The sequence below is a fragment of the Cyanistes caeruleus genome, chromosome 4 (assembly GCF_971803275.1).
Source record: "Cyanistes caeruleus chromosome 4, bCyaCae1.hap1.1, whole genome shotgun sequence".
In the NCBI taxonomy this organism is placed as follows: domain Eukaryota; kingdom Metazoa; phylum Chordata; class Aves; order Passeriformes; family Paridae; genus Cyanistes; species Cyanistes caeruleus.
The window spans coordinates 29,309,649-29,333,161 of NC_141704.1; the positions used below are offsets into that span (position 1 = coordinate 29,309,649).

General features: G+C 41.5%; 2 protein-coding genes and 1 long non-coding RNA gene across 18 annotated transcripts in view; 2 read left to right on the forward strand and 1 right to left on the reverse strand.

The window, feature by feature from the left end:
• The window catches only part of RFX4 (regulatory factor X4), an 89,574-nt gene extending 75,957 nt beyond the window's left edge, over positions 1 to 13,617 (forward strand). For 7 of the 8 annotated variants that reach the window (XM_086887209.1, XM_086887205.1, XM_086887207.1 and 4 more), the window contains 3 exons: positions 858 to 1,020; positions 3,399 to 3,537; positions 12,069 to 13,617. In XM_086887209.1, coding sequence (XP_086743335.1) covers positions 858 to 1,020; positions 3,399 to 3,537; positions 12,069 to 12,341 — 575 coding nt within the window. In that variant the 3' untranslated portion in view covers positions 12,342 to 13,617. The remainder of the gene's footprint in view (positions 1 to 857; positions 1,021 to 3,398; positions 3,538 to 12,068) is intronic. The other variant, XM_086887213.1, reaches the window with a different exon arrangement.
• LOC147653514 (uncharacterized) lies at positions 392 to 16,839 on the reverse strand. 7 transcript variants are annotated; one of them, XR_015286357.1, is made up of 11 exons: positions 16,434 to 16,750; positions 13,758 to 13,983; positions 12,788 to 12,898; positions 11,261 to 11,339; positions 8,042 to 8,172; positions 7,561 to 7,679; positions 6,156 to 6,242; positions 4,611 to 4,777; positions 3,039 to 3,234; positions 1,721 to 1,913; positions 392 to 1,610 (listed from the first exon to the last, which is right to left on the reverse strand). It is a non-coding gene; the product is annotated as an uncharacterized LOC147653514 (long non-coding RNA). The 7 variants fall into 7 exon arrangements; XR_015286356.1 differs by lacking the exon at positions 11,261 to 11,339 and having other exon boundaries at positions 392 to 1,613; positions 4,611 to 4,770; positions 8,042 to 8,175; positions 13,768 to 13,983; positions 16,434 to 16,839; XR_015286355.1 differs by lacking the exon at positions 11,261 to 11,339 and having other exon boundaries at positions 392 to 1,613; positions 4,611 to 4,692; positions 16,434 to 16,768.
• Positions 16,840 to 17,022: 183 nt separating this feature from the next.
• The window catches only part of RIC8B (RIC8 guanine nucleotide exchange factor B), a 32,172-nt gene continuing 25,681 nt past the window's right edge, over positions 17,023 to 23,513 (forward strand). Inside the window, exons 1-2 of one of the 3 annotated variants that reach the window (XM_086887244.1) lie at positions 17,023 to 17,197; positions 20,361 to 20,408. In XM_086887244.1, coding sequence (XP_086743370.1) covers positions 17,060 to 17,197; positions 20,361 to 20,408 — 186 coding nt within the window. In that variant the 5' untranslated portion in view covers positions 17,023 to 17,059. Of the gene's footprint in view, positions 17,198 to 17,230; positions 17,541 to 20,360; positions 20,409 to 23,513 lie in introns of those variants that run through there. The other 2 variants (XM_086887245.1, XM_086887246.1) reach the window with 2 other exon arrangements.

Here is a 23,513-nt window from a genome sequence, read left to right on the forward strand (position 1 = left end):
TATGTTATACTGGAACAATAGATCTGTCAACCTCCTGAGCGAAAGGGGTGTGTGCAAAGGACAAAGGTTTCTCAGCAGCTGGCTCATGAAACTGGAGTTCCTGCCTGGAAGGGATCAGGATGATTAAAAAACTCAGCACCTTCTAAGCAAAATGGAAAACCCACTTCTTTGCTTTGCTCTTCCCACAAATGCTCTACATGACAAAAATAAATTAAGTCCAGTCTCTGTTGCCACTAAAAAAAAGAAAGAAATGTTATTTGCAGGAAGGAAATGACTAGGCTATTTCTGTCTATCTACTTGCCATAATTTGGGGATCTTTGTAGTGTTCCCACTACAAGGGCTCGTACCTAGTTGAGTGGAACAGGTACAAACTGCAAAAGGATTCAAGATATTTATTTGCATAACATTTATTTTTTTCTAATCCTTCTTTGTACTGATCATACTTCTTGCCTCAGTCCAGGCCTCAGAGCTGAGTAGTCCAGCAGCCCTTTCCATGTGAGAGAGAGCTCAGGGTTTGGTGCATCATGCCTGAGAAGTCTTAGCACTGGTGTTCTTCCGTTTCTAAGTCCTATTCCAATGTTTTGGTTTTTTTCTGAAAAATTATTTCAACACCACACTGGAAGTCCACAGTGTGAGCTATTCCAGATATGTTTCATTCTTTTGGATCCTTGCACACTCCAAATGATCTATATGTATTGATGCTGATGCCTCAGATATGACTGGTCTGTTCACTTTGATCAGTGCACTTTCCATGATTGTTGCCTGTCCACTTGTTTTCCTATAATTGTCTCAAGGCATGGCACCTCTGTGGATGACAGCTCGTGTTAATTGTGTTCCTTTGGCTTCTCTGTCTGCAGGGGCTATGCAATCCTACACATGGTCACTCACCTACACTGTGACAACAGCTGCTGGGTCACCTGCTGAGAATTCCCAACAGCTGCCCTGTATGAGGAGCCCACACGTACCTTCATCGTCCGTCACACACCGGATACCTGTTTATCCCCACAGAGAAGAACATGGGTAAGGCACTTCCCTCTGGCTTGGGTTTTTTCAGTGTGTTTTTGGTGGGATTTAGATGAACTCCTGCTGAGGTGATTTTTTAAAAATTTTTTTTAAATACAGTAAAAGCTGTTTCTTGATGTAGTTAAGTCTGTATTGCAAAGATGCCGGTATCATAATTCTTTGGTTGTTGTTGTTATTCTATAATTATATTATGTCTTAGTTTTATAATCTCATTGAATTCTATTCAAAGCCACAGTAGGCCTGGAGGATATTTTCTAAAAGGGAAGGCTTAAGCAGATTCCTTCTCTGATTTCTATTTTCCTGTGCCATGTTTGAAAAAGCTAGATGTGCCTAGAGAACAACCATGTGTCAGGAGAGGTGATCCTTCTCTTTTTGCTCAGCACTGCTGAGACCACATCTGGATCCAATTCTGTGCTTCCCAGTACCAGACAGACCCAGGCATACTGGAATAAGTCCAGAAAAGGGCCACTTTGATGATGATTGTGGGACTGGATTATCTGTCATACAAAGAGAGGCTGAGAGAGCTGAGGTTATTGAGCATCAAGCAGAGAGGGCTCAGGGAGGGTCTTATCGAAGTGTATAAATACCTGCTGGGGGATGTAAAGAAGACAGAGACAGGTATTTAATGACAGGACAAACACAATTAGAAGTACAAGAAATTCTGTTTAAACATAAATGAATATAAAACTTGATTTACCGTAAGTGGGACCAAACACTGGGGCAGGTTTCCCAGAAAAGCTATGGAGTCTCCATCCTTGCTGATGTACAGATGCCAGCTGGACACAATCCTGGGCAGGCTGCTCTCATGGACCCTGCTTTGAGTATGGGGCTTAGACTAAATAAACTCACAGATCACTTCCAACCTCAGTGATTTAATGACTACTGTTAACCTGCAGATGAAAAAATGTCCACAGTTTGAAGATACAGACACGGTATCACCATAATAATCTAATATTCTCCATCACCAAAATTTGCTCAAGGCTGTCAATTAAAATAATTACAGGTATAAATCTATGTAACATTATTTCATCTGGAAAAGCTTCAGACACTTGCAAAAGCTCTCTGTTTTTTCATTCGATTCAGTGCATAACTCACAGATATCCATAACTAAAAAAACAACCATAAACTAATTGATGGAGAAGGAATAAACAATATAGAAAAATTAGCAAATGCCCAGGTGCTGCTATGATGCCAGAGGTTCAAAAGATTTTACTGTGTTCCTCAGTCTTGTTGCAAACTCACTAACTTTGCAGAAGTGCTTTCACAGAGTGAAAGACTCTAAACTGTTTGGAAGGGTATCAGTAGATTAATTTAAACTCTGCATCTTCTTCCATCTTAAATGTGGTTAGGTTTAGATGCCAGTTTGAATGTCACTGCTAAGGCCTTACTGGGAAAACCTGGATAAAGGGAATGTCTCTCTTATCCAGAAATATGACTGTTAGGTGGAGGCAGAAATAGAGCAGCAGAGGTACAGGAGCTAAGAGTATTCAAGACATAGAACAGACCACAGTAAGGCAGTGTCTATGCAATATATATATATGTGTGTGTGTGTGTGTCTGTGTATGTGTGTGTGTGTGTGTGTATATGAGAATTTATTGTTTGTGCAGGAATCTCTTGCCTCTGGTGTTGGTTTATGGTGATTTGAGGAAACATTTTAATCAAGGTGAATCAACTTTTCTGAAAAGATCAGATGTCCACAAAAATTGGGAAATTGCAGAAAGTGTCCATGCATCTTCTGCTAGTGAATGGTCCAAACAATGATGACCAACACTGACTCAGCAGCTAAGGAAACTGCTCCCTCCTTTGCCCCTGGAGGAGGTTGGGATTCAACAAAGAAATCAGACAGGTTCTCTGACTTCACATCCCACTCCCTTATTGAGTTGGCTGTGCTAAAGCTGAACATTGTATGCTTCAGGTTCAAACTAATTCACTTCTCTCCCTCCCCAAAAAGGAACATCTGACTGCAGTGCAAGGAGATAGCTGAATTCATTGCAGTTCTTCAAGTCAGGGCTTACCATACTTCCTCAGCCTGGATAACAATTTACTGGGAACATGGCATTAGACAACAATAAAAAGGAAAGACACTTTCTCCTCAGAATCTGCAGAGCTGAGTCTGCAGTTTAAAATTAGCCACAGAAACATGCTGGGTCTCTCTATTTGATGTTGTGCTGGATATACACTTTCACTAGTGGCATCTGCTTTCCATCTGAGCTGGAAAATATATTTGTGTAAAAGATTTAAAATATCATCCTCCTCTTAAAAAAAAAAACAACAAACAAACAACCAAAAACAATGTTATGTTTCATAAAACTTGTGGAATGATTAGTGGAAATAAATTATTATGCATACTAAAAGTAGTTTTTGATGTATTTTAGATACACAGGAAGTTACAACTATGGTAGCTATAGCAACCAGCATCCCCATCCAATGCAGAGTCAGTATCCATCCTTACCACATGATACTGCTATTTCTGGACCACTTCACTACTCAGCTTACCACAGGAGCTCTTCACAGGTAATCTGCATTAATTACTTGATGATAGTTGTTATAACATTTAAAATAATTCAGTTTGTAAATTTTTCAGCATATTAGCTGTCTGAATCAATAAGCTGTCTAGATATTGATGGCTCCTATTTTTCATTTTCTAATATTACCTACGTATTTTTTCATTTTAGTGGAGATCAGAAGTAGCTTTAGATTGTCAATACAAAGTATTAAGTGTAAAATCCAGCAGTCTGGATCATGCAAAGTGTTTCTGTTTTAAGGAATAGCTAAAGCAAAACCAAATATAATTAGTTGTATGATTCTTAAGCGTTGGGAGTAGGAAGAGATCCCTAAGAAGAAATAAAAGTGTTTTCATTTAGCTGAAGATGCAGAGACCCTAATGAATTCTTGTGGGTCTCTGCTTTTGAGGATACTCATGTTTAGGAATTCACTAAAACAGTAAGTTCTGCATGTAGTTTGAATAACTTCAGGACACCACTGCAGGGGTTGTTTAATCTGTATCCTATTGTCTCCCACAGTGCTGAGAAATTATGTCAGTAACCCTTCCACCTCATGAAACTGAGCCAGTAGGAGCCAGCAGAGATTAGGTGTGAAGATCAGATCTGGCAAGAGTTCCAAAGCAGTGCCACTGTCGGAGGGCTTTAGTGCCTCATGCAGCTGGTGCTTCCTCAGGGTAGGCAGCTGCTCTCTGGGCAGATACAGGGAAGAGGTGATGGCATCAGGGTATTCCACCCACATGGTACCACTTACCCTTTACTGGAAATTTATAAAAGTGTATCAGGGACTGCCATGCTTAATATCATCACTGGACTGCAACAGTTTCATAACAGAGGCAAAGATATGAATTTGGTAGTGCTTTGAAACAAAGCACAGGAAAGCTGTATCTCATTTTGGTCTTTGGCATCAGTCTGCCGTGTGATCTTAGAGGAGTTGTTTCTCCTTCTTATGCTTCATTTTCCCTAGCTGTAAGATAAGAATCATGGTATTGATCTCCCTAAAGCTTTTTGAGATCTGTATGCTCATTTGGAGCAGCTCAACAATGACTCCCTAGCTTATGGAAAGGACAAGCTACCATTTCTCACCCATTTGTGTAGCACCTGGTCTGTCAGACTACATGAGGTGTACAGCTTTGTCTGAGGGTTTTTGCAACTGCTCCATCTTCAGCTGAAAAGTGAATGAACATCTAAGTGCAGTGTCCTGAGACGGGTTTGTTTCCCTCCATTTTTCTGTATAGGTCTTACCCTGTTATCTCAAGAAACAAGTAAAGCAAATCAAGATCAACACATATTTAGTTTACTTGGATCCTGGCTAACATGCTGTATGCAAACATTAGTAAATCAAGATCAACACATATTTAGTTTACTTGGATCCTGGCTAACATGCTGTATGCAAGCAGTAGCAAACACTGAACACAGGCAAATATCTTTCATACTGTAGTAGGCTGTCACTACAAGTGCAGATGTCAGATAATTTTTTCCTCTCTTGCTAGTCTTTGAACTGTCCTGAACATATATGAAGAACAGCTATGCTTTAATGATCACAGTTTAAAGGAAAATAATTTCAATGTCTGTGTGGCATGCTCTTTCTCATGCTGCTTATAAACTGAGATGGAATTACACAGCAGGACACAGCCAACAAAACCCTATCAATGTGCCTGTTCTGTATTGAGAGGAGCTACAAACCAGAACCTTACTTTTGAAAAATTATCTAAAAATCTTTAACAGTTTGATAAATAATTTGCTGACAGATTTTTAAATTTATGTTAGCATCGTTAAAATGCCTCCCCTGATAATAAGTACTCTCTTAGTGACTTTTAACAAAAAAAAAAAGTTTGTGAGATGTTCCTAATAAAATGTTTGGGAACTGCTCTTTTCCTAGTGGTCTTTGTGAGGGGGACATGTTGCAAGGAGTTGCAGTAGAACTCATGATGTTGCAAAATAAAAATACAGGAAGCCAAATTTACAACGAATATATCAACAACTGCCACTATACTGAAACCAAAGGGGCTGCAATGTGCAGAGCTGTGGAAGTACAATCAGCTGGGAAAAGGAGGCATTGACCATAACTTTCAAAAGAAGTCTTTGTTGTAATCTACATTCTGGCCAAATATAGAACTTTGGCTCAACTTTAGCAACTGTTCTACCATGCTCTTTAGGACAGTGTCTAGTGATTAACCCTGAGTGAAAAAAAAAGATCTGTGTGTGTGGTAAGTGCTCCACAAACATGAATTCAGGGAGAGCCCTAGTCCCAGACAAGGGTCTGAGCCAAAGCAGGTGACATGTAGTTGTGGTGGGGTTTAAGCTGATCTATTAATAACTATTTTGGTCTTGAAGAACATCACATCCAACTTCTTTCCATGGAAGACAGTGACACACTCCAGGTTTTATCAGCTACTTTGAGAGTTTTGATTCTATCTTTGGGATCTTTGGAGTGAGGCTGTGCTGGGGAAGAAATCACATAGATGTAGATACTTTACTATTAACCATTACTTTACACTTTTCACATCAAAAAGTGCAGGTGAGGATCTGTCATTACAGTCTACTTCCCACTGATGGCTAAGACTCTTTTTGATGACAGGAACAGTCTGTTGAAACCTTGATCTTAATCTGAATTTTTTCTTCCCTTACCATCTGTGAATAATTCTCAGAACAGTTCCTTGCTTGTAATTCCAGGCCTGATTGCTCATTTCTTGACTCAGATTACTGGCCAGGAGCCTGGAAGACAAATGAAAAATGATCTACAGATTGATGTGTTACCACCTAATTCTCTAAGCCATAGTGAAGGAGTGCATACAATATTCTGATGCTATTCCACCATCATATAGAAGGAGACTGTTTAGTGTGTATGTACATAAACACATCTATACCAAGCCTCTATTTCATCAGTTCTTCATTTCATCTACTTCTGCAGTTTTAGGTACCAGTTGCCAGGGTAGAAAATAGGCAGCAACTCTATCTAAAAGCCTCTGAGAGGTCTCATCAACCTATGTTGAGTTTAGCAGAGAGTTACAACAGCTTCACAAAGTCACACCTGATCCACCTCCACTATGTAGGCTTGACTTGCTTCTGAGCACAGCTTTTATCTGCAATGTTCCCCCTGGCTGGACAGATCTTAATCCTCTTTCAGGCTATCCAAAATATTTCTGTTCATGTAATTCTGCCTCTTCCTTAGACACAAACTAGTTCATGCTGCAGTAATTTTTCTTTGTAAATTTCATCGCTTACTCTTTTAGAAGGAGGGATAATCAGAGAAATTGCAGCATATCTGGTAACATACAGAGATGCACATCTTTAACTGTAAGTACCCTAATGTGTTGCTGTAGTGAATCACACTATAAGTTCAGTTATCAAGGTCTTTCTCTAGCAAGGACCAGAAACAGATGTGTGGAGGAAAAGTTTTAGAAGTAGTTTCACCAGCATAGCTATGATGACTTTGGCAAGAGCTAACCTAGGGATACATTGAGTAGGAAGGAGCAGTTGGAATGATGTCTGTTGCAGCAAACCACTCTCCAGCACCCTGTCTTTGAGCTTTTTTTTACATATGGACTTTGTCAGGGGTTGTATGAAACACTCATTCATTCTCTTGTTATTTTTAAGTCTGTTATCTCATAATTGCATTGGGTGCCCTGGGGTTTTCTGGGTGATGAAGAATAGCGAATATTCATTCCCTGTTTATCTACTCTCACCATTCAAGACATTATAGATCTGCATCATTCCTTCCTCATGTCCTCCCTGTCATCTCTTTCACAGAATTAACTGCTATCATCTCTTTAGTTTCTGTTGTGACAGGTGCTCTGTGCACAGGAGTTATCCAAGGACTGCAGGGCAGGTGTAGTCTGCAGAGGCTGTGAATGTCCTGTTCTTTCAGTTGTGCTGAGCAGGGAATCTGATGGAGCTGGAGCTCCTCTCCAGCCTTTCTGTGCAAACCTGATCTCACAGTAGGTGGGAGGGATTCATCCAAGAAGCTGTCAACTCAGTCACCTAGATCTGAGAATCCCTCCTAGATGCCACACTAAACACAGCCTCATTTTACCTATTCTCCTTTGCCACTTCCGAAGTGAAACAGCCATCTCCAAATGGTCAATCTCAGGTGACAGAGAGACATAGAAGTAGTACAGCAATGTTCCTCCTTTTGTACTATGCAGCTCCTACCTTAAAGACAAAATTAATCTATTTATTTATTTATTTATTTATTTTTGTTGCCTTTAAGCTGCATTTATGAAGGTCATAGTTTTACCTCTGTGGTCTGGACAGAACAAATCTAGAAAATGCTGTAGCAGTACAGTCTGCTGTTCAGCAGTAGATCAGATCTGCACTTCTCAGAGGCCCACAGCACACTGGGCCATAGTCAAAGGAAATTTAAGTAATTGTTTGTACTCTGGCTCTCCTGAACTGCTCTGGGGAGTGCAGTGGTCTCATATAACTTCCCAGGGTGCAGCATGCAATACTACTCAGTTTTTCTGTAAAACAATGCATGCCACAATTCCACTAAACCATGTCTTCCCTTCATATACCTCTGCAGCAGGATTTGTTAGATGCAGTTCTGGAAGACAGTAGTAACTCTTTTTGGCAGTGGGAGAGCCAAGGAAATCCTCTTTCAGACAGAGCCCATACTTTACTGTCCATTCTTGTTGTTCTGGCTCATCTACTTCAGGGAAAAAAAAAAAGAAGGGGAAAGTTCTTAATCCTCCAGCACATACACATTATAAACCCATGGCTATACCAATGCAGTAAGAATAACACCCTCCTCAGTAACCACTCTGTCATCAAACAGCTGGTAATGACAGAAAGACAAAAATACTGCCCAAATCCCACCCATGCAGCAAGAGTCATTGTTCCCAACTGTATGGCTTAAGAACAGCCTCGAGACTGTTAGCATGTAATTGAAGCAATTATGTATTGAATGCAACAGGAAACAGATGTCTAAACTTCTTTTGAGATAATTACAAATAGCATTTTCTGAAGGCTCCAAATGCCACTCCCAAAAGTACCAAAATCACTTAGATGGGCTTCAAAGTTTCACTCTACACAATTAACAGGTTCAATAAGGCTCAATTTGTGGAGAAAAGGGTCAAATTAAGGGTGATAAAGATGCATTTAATCAATAGTTTTGATTATGTAATTTTATAAGGTTTAAGCATATTTTTATGAAGTTAATTTATAGCCAGCTCTCCACAATTCAGTAGTTTCTGGTATGTGTTTCTTGCAAGCCCTAAAGTAGTGGCTAACATGCAACATTAATTTGCAGCATTCAGCAAAAGTGGGAGCTAATACAATGTAAAGTTAGAGCCACATTCATAAGGAAAATATTTTGCTGTTTGGACATTGAAACCTTTCACTTCCATTTATAATTGGTTGGTGAGTTGAGAATAAGGATAAAGAGATTATTCTCCATCCTTTTCACTGTAGAACCTCAGCCTTCACTTCATGGCAAGGCATATTTAATGTTGCATTTTCTAAAATAATACTAAAAGAAATCTAATTTATTTTACATTTGTGGGCAAGGCCTTAACAATAATCTGCTCAAAGTCTCACAGGCTTAAAGGGCTTCTTGTCTAGATCTAATGGCAGCAATAGCAACAAGTGTGAGTCAACCCAGAAAATGGTAATTTCCTGTCAAGAGTCCTCCAACAAATGTCGCTTTTATATCTGGCAAAGATCACTAGGCCCCTGTGTTTTGAGTTCAGCTTAAGCACTCTTCATTAAACCGGATGTAGAGTGTGAAAGGTGATTCAGGCAGCATGGGGAGGCATCCGCCCAGATGGCTCTGCTTTGGACACTCCAACAAGGCTGAATAGATGCTTCATTGGGTGATTTAATAGTCAGGCAGGGGCCAATGAGTACTTTAAAAATATTGTCTTTCAATAGTCTCTTCACTGTTGGGAAAAAGAAGCCACTGAGTCATTTGCGATTAGCTGACCTACCGTTACAAAACTTTCCATCTTGCATTCAGTCATAACAGAATTTATTGTAAAATCCTGGATATTTAGAGTCTATGTTATTTTCAAGCAATTATTCTTTTTACATTCATGACACATTCATAAACACAGCTGCATTGGGTGCTCTCGACGAAAAGGAAAAGCAGCACACTGCATCCTGTCCCCTCATGCACAGCCATTCCCCTGCCTTCTCAGCAAGCCTAAGCATGGCCTCTGGGCTGCACATTGGAGGAGGAAGATCTTTCTTTTCCCAGTGCATCCTGAAGTTCATTCTGGGAGCCAAGATTTCATCCACTCAGTGGCACAAGTTTTGTGGTTCCAAACCACCAAACAGACAACGTGGCTTCCACGTACTGCTGTGTACAAGGAGACCCACCACAATATTCCCACAGTTCATTCTCTTTTTCTTGATGACAGGTGACAGGTTTTTGCAATCTACAGATTTTCAAACAGCAAATTATCCTGGCTGAAGACAGGGATATCTCTTGGCATTTGTAAGGGATATGAAAGCAAGCAATTCCCCTGTTAGAAGTCACAACCTTCATTTCAAAACCTCAAAGGAAAATTGCACTGGGTCAGGATGGCAAAGGCTTCTGCTATAGTAAACAATGGAACGGATCAATTATTTCACTTGGGAAGAAGACAAGAGAGAATCACTGGTGTATTATGGCAGAAGTCTAGGCTAACCCTGTTGTAAGTACATTCCTTGGTACAAGAATCTACAGTGATTTCAAGTATAGACCAATGGGTAATAAAGGCAAAGACCACCATAATTGGTATCAAGGAAAACACTACTGAAGACAAAGAAGATAGTTTTTAGCTTGGGCCACATATTGCTTCAAAGCTTAAGTTTCATTGTTGCTGGTCATTGGAAGTTCTCATATTCAATGAAAGCTTTTGGAAAGCCAAAAAGTCTGAAAACTTGATTCTCCTTCAAAGGAATAGAAAGCTTTTTACACTCAGTATGTAAGCTCTGCTGAACTTTCCTACTGAAAAAACTTTCTCTGGGGTGAAGATGGAAATTTAGATGGTGTTGTATAGACCTGTTGTCAGTGTTAGCAGGACAGTGCTGAAATGTCGATGTTCCAGGGTGGTGCTGCAGTTAAACACCCCATTTCAGCAGCTGTGATGGGAAGTTCAGGCTAGATAACACCTTTGATGTCTTCCCTCTCATCTGCCTACTGGCCTGTCTCCCCAGGACACACAGGGATGTGCTAAATGACATAACTACAGTACGTTGGTCAAAAAGTCTTCTTTTTCTCCTCTCTAGTTAGGAGTGGCCAGCGTGTGGCTCTGAGCTGCCTGAGGCTTGCGAACTGTTCAAATACGTTTGCCAAGGCTGGGCTGCCTTTCTCAGGCTGTGGTCTGAAGGGAGACAGCACAAACTCCTCATGGAGACACTGCTGCAATTGCCTAGGGCTTACGTAACAGCAGCTTATGCAACTGATTAACCCCGGGCCCATCCACAGTGGAGTCATGTAATGAGACCCCTAGGGAATCTCTGCTGCCTCCCTCCTAGGAGCACCTACTCCAGCTGTTCTCTCCATAGGCCTCCAAAATATGAGGAAGGGGTTTTGCAGCCATAGAAAGCTTTGGCATGCAGCTTGCAAGGTTCGTGAGCGTCAGAAGTATTAGTCCTAGGTGACACCTTTCTAGTTAAAGAAATACCACAGCGTCAAATAATCCAACAAACAGAAATTTGAAATGTGACACTTTTTGCAGAAAAGGTATAAAGATGTAAAATGTAGAAGGTCTGAAGATACATGGCTGGTCAAGAGTAACAGGGATCCTCACCATCTCTGTGATGCATGTGGATAACGGGGACAAACCAGGGAGAGCCATTCCTCAGACACAGCAGACAGATGATCTGCTCCTGCAGGACAGGCAGAAAGATAAATGCATGCTAAGCAAGCCAACCCAAGCACAATTTATTTTCTGTTGCTGAGCAGCCTGTGGCTATGGAGGGCAAAAGCTGTTCTGTTTTCCTTCCTATCTTGTCATTCCTTAGTAGAAACCATTTGTCAAACTTCTTTTATTTCTATTTTCCAAGTGTCACTGTGATCAGCTGGGAACTAGAAGGATTCTTCTCCTGTCTGACTCTTTCCATAAGTTCTCCAATTAGCTGCTGGCTCTGGGGCCACACCATTTTCTTGCAGCCTTGTGAACACTTTAAAGGGAAGGCACCTTCTCAGAAATAAAGATGCTTTTGCTCCTCTCCTTCAAAACTCACTCGAGTGAGGAAGAGTTGGAACATTTTATTTTCTGATTTTTATTAAATAGCAAGTTTTTGAGTAAAAGTGGGATAAAAAAAATTAAATTAATTCAATCTATTTTTCTCCTCCCAGATACACCTAGCATTTTGATAAATTAATTCAATATTTAAAATCAGTGACTGTTTTGCAAGACATTCCCTGAAACTTTGGTTTACAGCAGACACCGGTTATCTGATATTTCACCTTCAGTATGATACCTTGTTCTTGGATAGCTTCTAATTCTCATGATTTTGACTTTTTAAACACAGAACTGTGACACCACCAGCCTTATTTTAAAATTAAGTATATGTCAGATGATTCTTCAATTTTATTTTTTTTTTTAATTGTAGTACCCTTTCAATGGCCCAACATCAAGAATGGAGCCCTGTTTGATGAGCAGTACTCCCAGGCTGCATCCCACACCAGTGACTCCGCGCTGGCCAGAGGTCCCAGCTGCCAACTCCTGCTACACGAGCTCCTCCATGCACTCCACGAGATACGGGAATTCCAGTGACATGTACACGCCCTTGACAACACGCAGGAATTCTGAGTACGAGCACATGCAACACTTTCCTGGCTTTGCCTACATCAATGGGGAAGCCACCACAGGCTGGGCTAAGTGAAGATGACTGCCAGCAGCTAAGCCCACACTCTTACAAGAGTTAGAGAAGCTTCGTGCCGTGTGGGACTTCTCATGGACGTTCTTCAAGGGAGGTGAAAATGGAAAAGATCCCGGGCAGATAAATGTAGTTCCTAACGTGGGCAGATTGCAGACCAGTACAACTGAATGTTCCTGTAGCTGAAAAATACTTCTGTGCTGTTCTAAACCGTTTTTGGGCCGATCTGTGCCTTCTTTAATTCTGGGCCAACCCTGTGTGCTCTCAGTTTGAGTGAGCCATTTTTATCCCCTCTCTTATTGACAAACATTAATGAGTCTTAAAAAAAAAAGGACTGAAATGGGACCTATTTATAATTTGAATTAAGGACAGGAAATTCACCCTCAGCAAAACTCCGTCATTAAAGCTCTTAATGCATTCCTTAAAAACCATTCTGCTAAGTCATCACTTACTCATATCAATTCCTCTATCTGGTTCCTTAAAGGACATATGTTGCTGTAGGTTTCAGTTTACACCTAATTTTGTATATTGATGCACCTTTCTGTTGATCCAGTAAGTTTGATCTTTACAAAAGAGAAGAAAAGACATGTAGCATTGAATTATACACTGCCTTAAGTTGACTATTGTTCTTATTATATATGTATTTGTGTTGAGTTTGCACAATCTGGAAAAATCTAACTTCTCTGGTCAGTAATGACAAGGTAAGAAGGGACTTGGGGACTGGGAAGATTTTGGATTCAGAGCCACATATGTTAAATATGATGATATGGAGCAATTATATAAGGAAAATGAAAATGCAAACATGATAATTTGCTTAATTATCTATAGACAGGTATGAAACTGTTCTCTCAATTCCTTCACGTGGTGATGATTCTCTATACGTCTACAAAAGCAAAATTCAAAGCTGTGCCTTTGAAGTTATTCTGTACTGTGTATGTGTGGAAAAATGTATTGTATTTTGGGGAGAATTTTTCTTAGACATTTTCTGTCAGATTTGTAGCTATTTGTGAGTTTTTGTTAGTTTTTATTAACATAGCTTTTTTCTTCTGTATTATAAAACGCACCAAGCAATTATGGTGGACCTATTACCCTATGGGTAAGAAATAAATAAATGGAAATATGACAACAGGCATTTTAGTAATTGTTTTGTAAATAAAATCTTTGATAGCACCCAGTGTGACAATAACCACGTTTATGCCTAAAATGAACATAAGTGTTATTTGTACAGTTGTGCAAGATATATGAGGGATTTTCACACCCAAATAAAGTTCCTGAAAGTAAATAGATGGCAGTTAAATTTACTTAAATACAAAAACTTCTACAAGCTGCAGACCTTCAAAAAATGTTAAATGTCATCATATATGTTTTTATCCAAGGAAGGGCTCGAGAACAGGTACAATTTGTGGCAAATGGATGATGTACCTTCACTTGCCTGATGGACTGGTGATCATGACCTGCCACGGTCCCTCCAAGAACCAGATAGCTTGGTGAGATGTCTGTGGGTAGAACTGACCAGAAACTCAAGGCTGGGTCTTTGGAAGGATCAGGATGTAGATGAACCCAAACACCCCACTCAAGGGAAGCCAGAAGCATTTCCTCTCTTTTTTACAGTAAAATGTTAAACCAAAGGAAGTCTAATCCCCACTGACTGAAAGAGAGGAGAAAATGAGACTATTTTAGCACAAAAATATTCCATATCCTTCGACACCTTTGGGAACAGCTCTGTTACCCCGATTTCAAGAGCTCAGGCAGACTGTTTAGGAAGGAGGAGGGATATTGGACACAGTGTGAGACCCAGAAATAATAAAACCTTTCTGAGTGGAGAACTGCAACATCATGGGTGTCCTAGGAGAGGAAATTCTGACCAACAGCATCACCACAAAGCTGCTCATAAAAAAGAGACAAGAACATCATCAGTCAGATAGAGCTTGGAAAGTCTTTTGCAAAAAAACCCAAAACAACCCAGTCCTTTTTTTTTTTTTTTTTTTCCTTTTTTAAAGTTAATTTAGAAGCTTGTGTTGATACCTCAAGAGTGTGAATGTGCACTTCCAACTACCTTTGAACTGCTTCCTGATGAGGACTTTAAAAGTAGACATTCATGAGGGGCAGTATATAGATTGGTCAAACAGAGGCCATAAGCTGCATGAGAAGAGCTGCGAGGGAAAGTAGGACTAATCCTGGGCCACTGCAGCTCAGACCCCAGCACAGCAGCACACACCACAGCAGCTTTCAGGTCACAGGGTGTGCACCAGGTTGGGGAGTGCAGCAGCTCGGGACAGCACCATAACCTCTGGGTACAATGTCTGGTGAGGGGCAAGAATGTCTTAAATCATCCCAGTACAAACTGCCAAAAGTCAGTTTGTCTCCTGAGTCAGAGTCTGCAGGCTGTTAATTAATTCCTTCCCTTGACCATAGAAATGAAAAGTTGGGGTTTCTTGCCTAGCTGTGCATTTAAGTGCATATAAAGCAAATACTTGATTATGCAAATGTTGCTGAAGAAACTTTTATACCACATTCTGAAATATTCAGTCTCAATTGCAGTTTCTCTTCTGCTATTTTTTCCTATTTTCTTCTTTCTCTTTCCTCTCTTTTTCCCCTGTTTTTTCTCTTTTCCTTTTCCCTTTATTTTTTTTTTTTTAATTTCTTGCTTACATTCTCTTTTTTCCTAACAACAAATGCACATTTTTATAAAGGCATGATCTTTTTCATGGGCTAAAACATATAACAAATGTTAGATATATATACAGTAGAATAGAAACTCATATATTAGAGCATAACTGATACAACACATTTAAAATTTTAAATAGATCTACACACACACAAATATATATATATATATATATATGTATGTATGTATGTATGTATGCCTATAAAAATCCATTACAATTCTTCAAAATTTTTCATTACCAGGTAGAAAAAAAGACTCAGCGGGGGAAGAGCAGTGAGAACTCCATTCAGCAACATGAATCCTGTTTTTGTCAAGCTACCTCTTGCTGCTAAGGTCACTACCCTTTGACAAAAATGGCCTCTGACCTCCTCAGCCCCACAATTCTGTTGTGACTGACCCTGAAACCCATGAAATTCAGGGGCAGACATTGCTTTGGAAGGTTTAGATAAAGCTGACTAACTTGGGAAGGGCTCATGGTATGCACCCATCTGAAAAGGTCTGGCAGTTCTTTGGTAGAGGATGCAATTTATTCTGTCCCTCTCTTTCACTGAAATCCTAATCCCTCATATGCTACATAAAGTGGAAACTAAAATGCGCTGATGATGAATAACAATGCGCTTTTAAAGGGCAGTAACAGTTTCCTAATCTTTATTTTTCAGGTTTTGTAATTTAAAAAAAAAAAATAATTGGAAATGTGCAAGTAAAATGAGTGTTTTGCAGTGCTGTGAAATAAATCTAAGCAGGCTTATACTTTATTATAGACTTATAGATCTAACAAGCAAAAGATTTTTTTTCATTGGGTTTCTCTCCAAAACTGCATTAGTTTACAGAGGGATCTGACTCAGAAGAAATGGCTGTACACTGGATGGCTGGATTTTGTTACTCCTTGCAGTCCAGTGACTGTGCTGTTCTGGAATTATATCTCAGTTCTTGTGGCAAGAAATCCCTAAGGAGGAAATTCAGGTTCTGGTTTGGGTCTGCATCTTAAACTCTGCAGACATGCACTGTCACATCTGAGCACCTCTGGGCCCTGTCCATCTGCAGGTGCAACTTCCCTAGCGTTTTCCACTGTGGAACGCGTCATTTGTTAGGTAAAAGGTTTCTCTTTAACACGGAAAGGTTTCTCTTTCTCACGGATTCCGGAATTGAAGGAATAAAGATTTCAAAGAGAGACCGGCCACAACTCCGTATGAACATATTTGGGTTTTTTTTTTTATTAACTTCAATATATCATTTTCTCCTATCTGAGTAATTAATTTCGATTATAGGGCACCTTGAGTATGGAAATATTGTCTGTCTGTTCGGTATGTTTTACACCCACGGTCTTGCATTACTTTTGTAGAGACACGGTTCACCTTTGCTCGGCTCTGCCGATGCAGCCCACCTTCCCCCCTGCCACCTCCTGAACAGAACGGAGACTTTTCGTGTACCTCCATTGCTCTGCTGGGTTAGACTTGAGGAAAGGGGGATTGGTTTTGCTGCCAGGCGCTCTGGCCAAACCCCGCTTCAGGGACTTCACAGACATCTCCCGCGGTGGGAGCCAAATGACCTAAAAGATTAAGAAAAAGCGGCCAGACGTGTCCGTGGCAGCCCTTCGCCCTGGGACAGGGTGTGCACAGGGCAGGTCGCAGAGAGCAGACGATCGGACAAGCCAAAGGAGGAGGGAGGGATGTGCCGGGCACTGCCCTGAGCCGCCGGGCATCCCGAGTACGCGCTACGGCCGCTCCTCCCGGCGGGAACCCTCAGCGCTGAGGGCACGGACTGCAGCCCCCATCGTGCCCCGCGGCAACAAAACCGGGCGCGCCGCGCCGTTCGGCATGCTGGGAGATGGAGTCCTCTCTCCGCAACGGCCGGCCCGCGGGACGGCAGCCAATCGGAGGGCTCGGGGGTGCGCGCCGCCGGCCCCTCCAGCCAATGGCGCGAGGCCGCTGGCTGCCGGTCCGGGCGGCTTCCGCGGGGAGCGTCGGCCGCGTCAGGGGGCGCGGGGCACGGGGCGCGCGGGCGGGGTGCGGCCGCTGCTGGCGGCGCCGGACGGGGCGGGACGGGATTGTCGGGCATGGAGCCGGGCGCGGAGCCGGGCTCGGACCCGGGCCCGGAGCCGGGCCCGGAGCTGGGCGCGGTGCTGGAGGCCGTGGAGGGGCTCGGCAGCGGCGCCGAGGCGGTGGAGCGAGTCCTGGCGCGGTACAACGAGGAGGTAACGGGTCCCATCCCCCTCCCCTTTGCGCCGCTCCCCCGGCGGTGTCGCCGCTCCGCCCCGCCCGCCCTCGGCAGCGCTGCCAGCATCGTCCTGGTCCCCCCCGGGCTGGGCTCTGCAGCGGGTCCCCAGCGCTCGCCGCTTCACCGCCGCGCCCCCTGCCCGGCGCAGCCTCCCGGCCCTTGCCGTGCGCTGCCGGCCTCAGGCCGAGCGGGGCCCCGCGGCACTGCCGGGGCGGGGAGCCAGGACAGTGTCTGGAGCAAAGCAGACTTCCAAGGGAGCACAAAGCACTGCCAGGCTCGGCCCCCGGCACCTTCGGTCTTGCGCTCTGCGTGCCCAGCGGGTAGTGTGGGTTATCGGTGATCGGGTTGTAAAAGGAGTTATTTCATATTTGCCTCACAAGTATTTTAACCTTGTATACCCAATGTATACCGCTGGGCAGGGGCTGGACGGAAGAACACTGATACCTGCCCACCTGCCTGAGGTGCTCCCCTTTGCGGGCAGCCCTTTGTCACCGGGAATAGCGAGGGCTTTCCATCGCCTGGACAGTGACCGTGTCAGTGTGCAGGGGCTGTGTGTGATGTGGGCTGACAGACTTCGCTTCATTTTCCTTCTTTCTGGCCAAACAAAGCAAAAGGGGAAGACAGCTTTGAGCAGGTTGAGCTTTTAATGCCGGCAGGTATGAAAAAGTAGTAAGGGTCTGCTGCTGTTGTAGTCTGATATAGGTATTTTCAATCAAGAAGTGAAGGGGTCTCCTACTAATGTAGGGAGGTGAAAATCAAAGGGAAAATAGATGTTGGGTGGATTTTATATACCCCCTCCCCTTCTGATGTGGGCATTTTGGCACTTAGGTTGTAGTAGAGCAGTGCAGTCCATTCTGAAAGATTATGTCTCAGCCCATCAGGTAGGTGTCTGCACTTTGTATAGGTGCTTGTGTGACTGGTACATAAGTCTCTAAAGCTGGTACTGACTCAGGGTTTGGTTTTGGCTGTAATTTAAATGCAGTCGTGTTGAACTAATTTTTGACTGAAATTTAGGGATCTGTTACAGGAATGAACATTCAGATCTTTAGTTAAAGTTTCATAGCTTTGTGATTAGGAGAGAAGCCAATGTAGATGTGATGTAGATATTCTTCAGCCTCCAAGAAATGTCTTGAAATTTGTTATCTTAAATGCAATATATTTTACATCTAACAATGGAAGTAACTGATTTCTTCACTCAAACTTGGGCTTGTAGAAGAACCTTGAATAACAGTCTTGACATAGGCTGCCTTTGTGCATGTGAAATTCAAAGGTAGAGATTGATGCGGCTGCAGGTACATTTTTTCTGAAGGATTGGTAGATGAGGTGTTCATGAGACACATCTGTTTTAAATCTGAGGTGCAGAGGAAGGATTCTGATTGAAGGAACCTTTTGTCTCCGTCCTTACTCTTCAAGATGACCCCATGTTAAATGTGTTCTGTCAAAAAGCATGCACAAGCATAATTTCTTAATTTTCCTGTACTAGATTTTATGCCTTTTCAGCAGCTTTCCCAGATGAATTATTTAGGCTTGAGTTGAATCCTTAAGGACAGAGTGAGAGCTCGTGTAGCTTCTATTCTGACATATCAAGTATTTGCATGAAGTCTTGGAGTTAAATGTGTAGCTAAATACTTTTGGAGTGGGATGAGAAACTTTAGTGCTGTCTCGATATGACATTGCTCTTACTGCATTTCTTCAAACTTTTAAATCATATTTCCTCCATCTCTTTTTTGTACACTTTGTTACTGACACTTTGTCTATGGGCCAGCAAAGACTGGGCAGAGTATTCCAGGTTCCAGAGCTTTAGGTTTCCTTAGTTTTTTTCTAAATAACAAATATTCTTCAATTGAAAAGAGAGGGATGGATCAAGTGTAGTTCCAGGGTGCAGTTGCCTATGGAATAACCATAATGAGATAAATGAATAGGGTTGTTGGTGCTTCTCTGTGCTAGCCAATTTGCAATGATTATTCAAGATCTCTGTTCTTCTACTGCTTGTTCTCACTACATTGCTTTTGTAAATTTGCAAAAACGTTCATGTGCAAACATAAAGGTTTCTTTCTCTTGGTCAATTTCTCATCATTTAATGCTCACCTGCTTTTGATTGGCATGTTGCTGAACTCCTGTGGTCCGTTTGGGCACCCTGTAGGAGAGAGGAAGGAGATTATGTGCCTACTATTGAGAGAAGAAGGGAATGATTTTCCTACCATCCTCAAGGCTCTGACTGATGTTGGTTGCCTTTGGTGGTTGGGTAGATGTCCAAGGCCTTTCTGTGTAATTGTGAGCTTGGCTCACGAAAGGTAAGGCCCACAAATGTGCTATGGAAAATCACTTTGTTTTCCAGTCACTTTCATGATGTAGCAAGTTGCATATTAGAAGTAGAAATTGAGATTTATTTTTTTTTTTGAAGCTGTTTATCATATTTGATCATTTTAATTAGAAGTTTTAAAATGTTAAGAAAACTGTTTGGTATTAGTTCTGTTTTCTTTGTCTGGAAGAATAACTTTTGCCATATGAGTAATATTTCACTAATAGCATTCTTCAGCATACTAACATAGAACTAGACCAAACTGCTATTTGAAGTGTTTAATAAAAAACAAGGACTTGTTGTTAGACCATGTTTATCTTGTGTTTAACTGTACCAGAGAAACAAATACCTTGGTAAGGTGTTTTGGATGCTTCTAGAACACAGAAACTGGTAGTTTTTGTAGCAAGGCTTATTTGACTCCTACTACTTGTTTTCTGGGCAAGATGATGCTGTGGTAGTTCCGGTTTGGAACAGTCAGAGCAGTCAAAAGCTTGTAAGCGAGATCTGCTTGGGGAAGAATCTGGGTAATGAGGTATGTGTAAAACACAAGGCAGTCTCTCATTTTTCACCCTGTCAAGTGCCATGTGTGAGGTGGTTGACTCAGATCCCACAGATAAAAGCTTGCTCTGCACCAGTAGTAATTGTGAAACTCGTCACTGGAGTCACTTACTGAAGCTTTTGGTGTTGGGGAGGATGGGAAAAGGATGACATGGTTGTAGCCTCATTATCTGAGGCTGGGCTTAACCAGACCTCTGAAGTTTTGAATAGTTTTGCAGGTATTACATTCTCAGCAGCTGCTGTGCATGTAACAAACACAAACTCTTGTCTTTACTTGCAGAATCGGGCCACTTTCAGATTTGACCCTGCAGATGAAGACAAAAGAAAGGTGAGTAAAATAGGCTTTTGAGCTGCATACCTCAATGTAGAAGTATAAAAGAGTAAAGGCAGTCTCTTAACCCAGCTGCCATTGTGAAAGGGTGTAAACAGTGCAAGGGTGCAAGTTTTTTTTAATTTTTGTTTCTTCAGTCCAAGAGACATGACAACTACACATTGCCCTTTTTTTCTGAAAGAGAAATTCCCCTAGCAAAGCCCCCAGTCTTGAATGAAAGTAGTTACAGAAAAGCCTATAAATGATTTTGCTGGGTACAGATTTGAGATGAGGTGGAGGAATAAAGGTAAAGATACTCATCTATATCTACTGAGGTAAAATTTTGCAATAGATTTTTCATTTTTCTCTCTTCTCAGCAGGTAACAATATGACTGATGTATTTCTTGTCTATGTGAGATGCTTAAAGAACACTAGGGATTAAGATGAAGGGATAAGTAAAGAAAGCTATTAAGCTGTAAGGAAGACAGGGTTGCAGAAGCCTATTATTCCAAAGGTGGCTGTAATCAGTGAGATGTGGTACGTGCATGTCAGGTGTCAAAGCTGGGAAATATGACTTGAGCTGTCCAGGTGTGGTAGGGCTTAACAAATCCCTTGGGATCCATCCAAAGCCTCGCATTTAAAGCTTGGACATGGAATTTTTATTTTTTGCTGTTGTTATTTTTAGGGTGTAATATGTAATAACAAGCCACTTCCTTTCTGTTGGGTAATTAGCTTTGGAGCTGATTTGCATATTTATTCAGAAAACCTTCATTAGTGAATAAGGCTGTATGTTTTTCCTATTTCTGGAATAAACTCAAAGCTTGAAATCAGAATTGCAAGGTTCCTACAAGGATAGCTTGTCTGAATTGGGCACACATTGTTTCATTCTATGATATTATGCTAAATCTAAATATTTTAAGGTGGGGTTTTTTTTCTGATAGAAATGGGTGGGATGCTAAGTCTGTCAGTTTTTCGCATTTGCAAACCCATCAGCTGTTTGTACTGTAATCTTCAGTTGCAATTCCTTGTTACACAAAGGATTCAAAGACCTCTTAGCTTTCCTTTATCTATGGCTTTACTCGAAGCTGACCCTCCGTGATGTGGTGATGGACTGTGTGTATTTTCTGATCTGTAGAAGAACTCAGCTGGGATCTGGATTTGGTATTCTTACCTCTGTTCCCTCACCATCCCTCACATCCCTTTTTATATTGCAAATGAGCAAATGTCTAGTCTGAAAAATTGATTGCCAACTACATAATGCAGGAAAGGGGAGCAGAAGCCAAACTGACAAAAGCCAGTGAGTTTTGAGAGGTGAATGTAAGTTATACAGTATAAGGATTTATTTATTTTTTTTAAGCAACCCATACACACTAGTGACATGCTGAAAATAGAAAATATAGAAAGGCCAAAACTATGGCTTGACCAGAAGCTGGGTCAGTTGGACTGAGTAAATTGTTCTGCAGTGATATATGACTATCAAAGCACGATGCTTTTAGGCTATAACCTAACCAAATCAGCAGTGAGTTTGTGATACTGAATTCTAGGAGGAAAGTAGGTTGTGTCCTCTAGAAGACAGGAAAAGAGGTAATGGTATCAAGCTTGTCTATCTGGACATAGTCACAGGACTGTAATACATCACAGAGGTGATAAAAACACAAGATTGTAATGTGAGCTGTCCTTGGTTTTTGTCCTGGTTGTTTGTTTAATGATGTGTGTGTCTGCCTTGGCCTATCTGAAGTGAGTGTTCTGGATATAAATCAGATGTCAATCTGTGTTGTACTGTATGATCCTCTCAGATACCAGGCACATCAAGTCAGTGCCAATCCTTCTTAACTTATCTACTAATAAAAAATATGAATTTCTGGAAGCCTGTTTTCAGTTTCTGTGTGTGAACAGTATAGAAACTGTCAGCCAGAAGTAAATGTGCTCTGGAATAGCAGCTGAAATTAAGGCAATGGTGTTGTTTCTGAGGAGCTTAACGAGCTCTTAGAAATCTAAAATATTTGTCTCAAGCAGTCAAGAAGTTGTTGACAGTGTTTTGCAGGGAATAGTTGAGTATTCAGAACTGCAACACTTCACAGCACCATGGCATGGTTGAGACAAACAGTTGGCTCTTTAGGTCTGCTCCTGAAAAGTAATATCTATTAAAATAGATATTAAAGTAATATCTATTATTACTTTTATTTTTATTATAAAAGTAATATCCAGGCAGTCACCTTGGAGAGAGTTGTCAGGTGTGCTGCCTCTCTGTGGCACAGCAGGTGCTTCAGCTCAAACTCATGTCCTAATACAAAAAGGAAAGGGTTTTTTGGACCACTTGATCCTTGTTTAATAGCATTGCTCTCCATGATTTATACTTTGTCCAGGCCAAATACTGCTTCTGAAGCAGCAACACATTTGTGCTGTTTACAGACTTCAAATGGTAAGAAAATTACAGTACTCTTTGTGCCCTGGAAATCTCTCAGCACTGATTGCCTTGTTGGTCATAGCATTCCACAGCTGGAAGTTGCCACAGCACTGTTTGCTGTGATATGACAGATGAAATAAATCTGTCCAAGATGGCAAGTAAGGCTTTTTAATTTGGATGAAGGCACTGAGTTTGCAGGATGAAAGGGAAAACAGGGAAGCTGTAGCCAAATGTAAGAATATGACTTACAAGCCACATTCTTACCTGACATGATTGAACTGTTTCCTCTTCATCTGCATACCTTTGTGTCTGCTTCACCTTTTGTAGTACTTGCAGCATCTGGTTTCTGCTGCATTAGGTCCAGTTTACTGTGTTGGGTCCCTTAACAGAAATCTTCAGAATCTGAGACCAGAATTCTTGAGTTATTGTCTGGGTTCAATTTGAAGATGATGGATCTAAAATTGAGTGGGAAGAAAATCACTGGAACAGTCTTTTCCCCTTGCGTCACTGAGTGTTTTCAAGTTGTTGAAATAGGTGGTAAATCATATCAAATGTATTGTGGGGCTTTCTCTACCAGTTAAATTCATGATGTGGGGTGATTCTATAAGTCTGTGGGCAGTACCATATTTTAACTCTGGAAGGATGGAAAGAGTGAAGTATGTTGATGGAGCAAGATGCTGTCACACTCTAAATCTTAGGAGAGCCTCATTATTAGA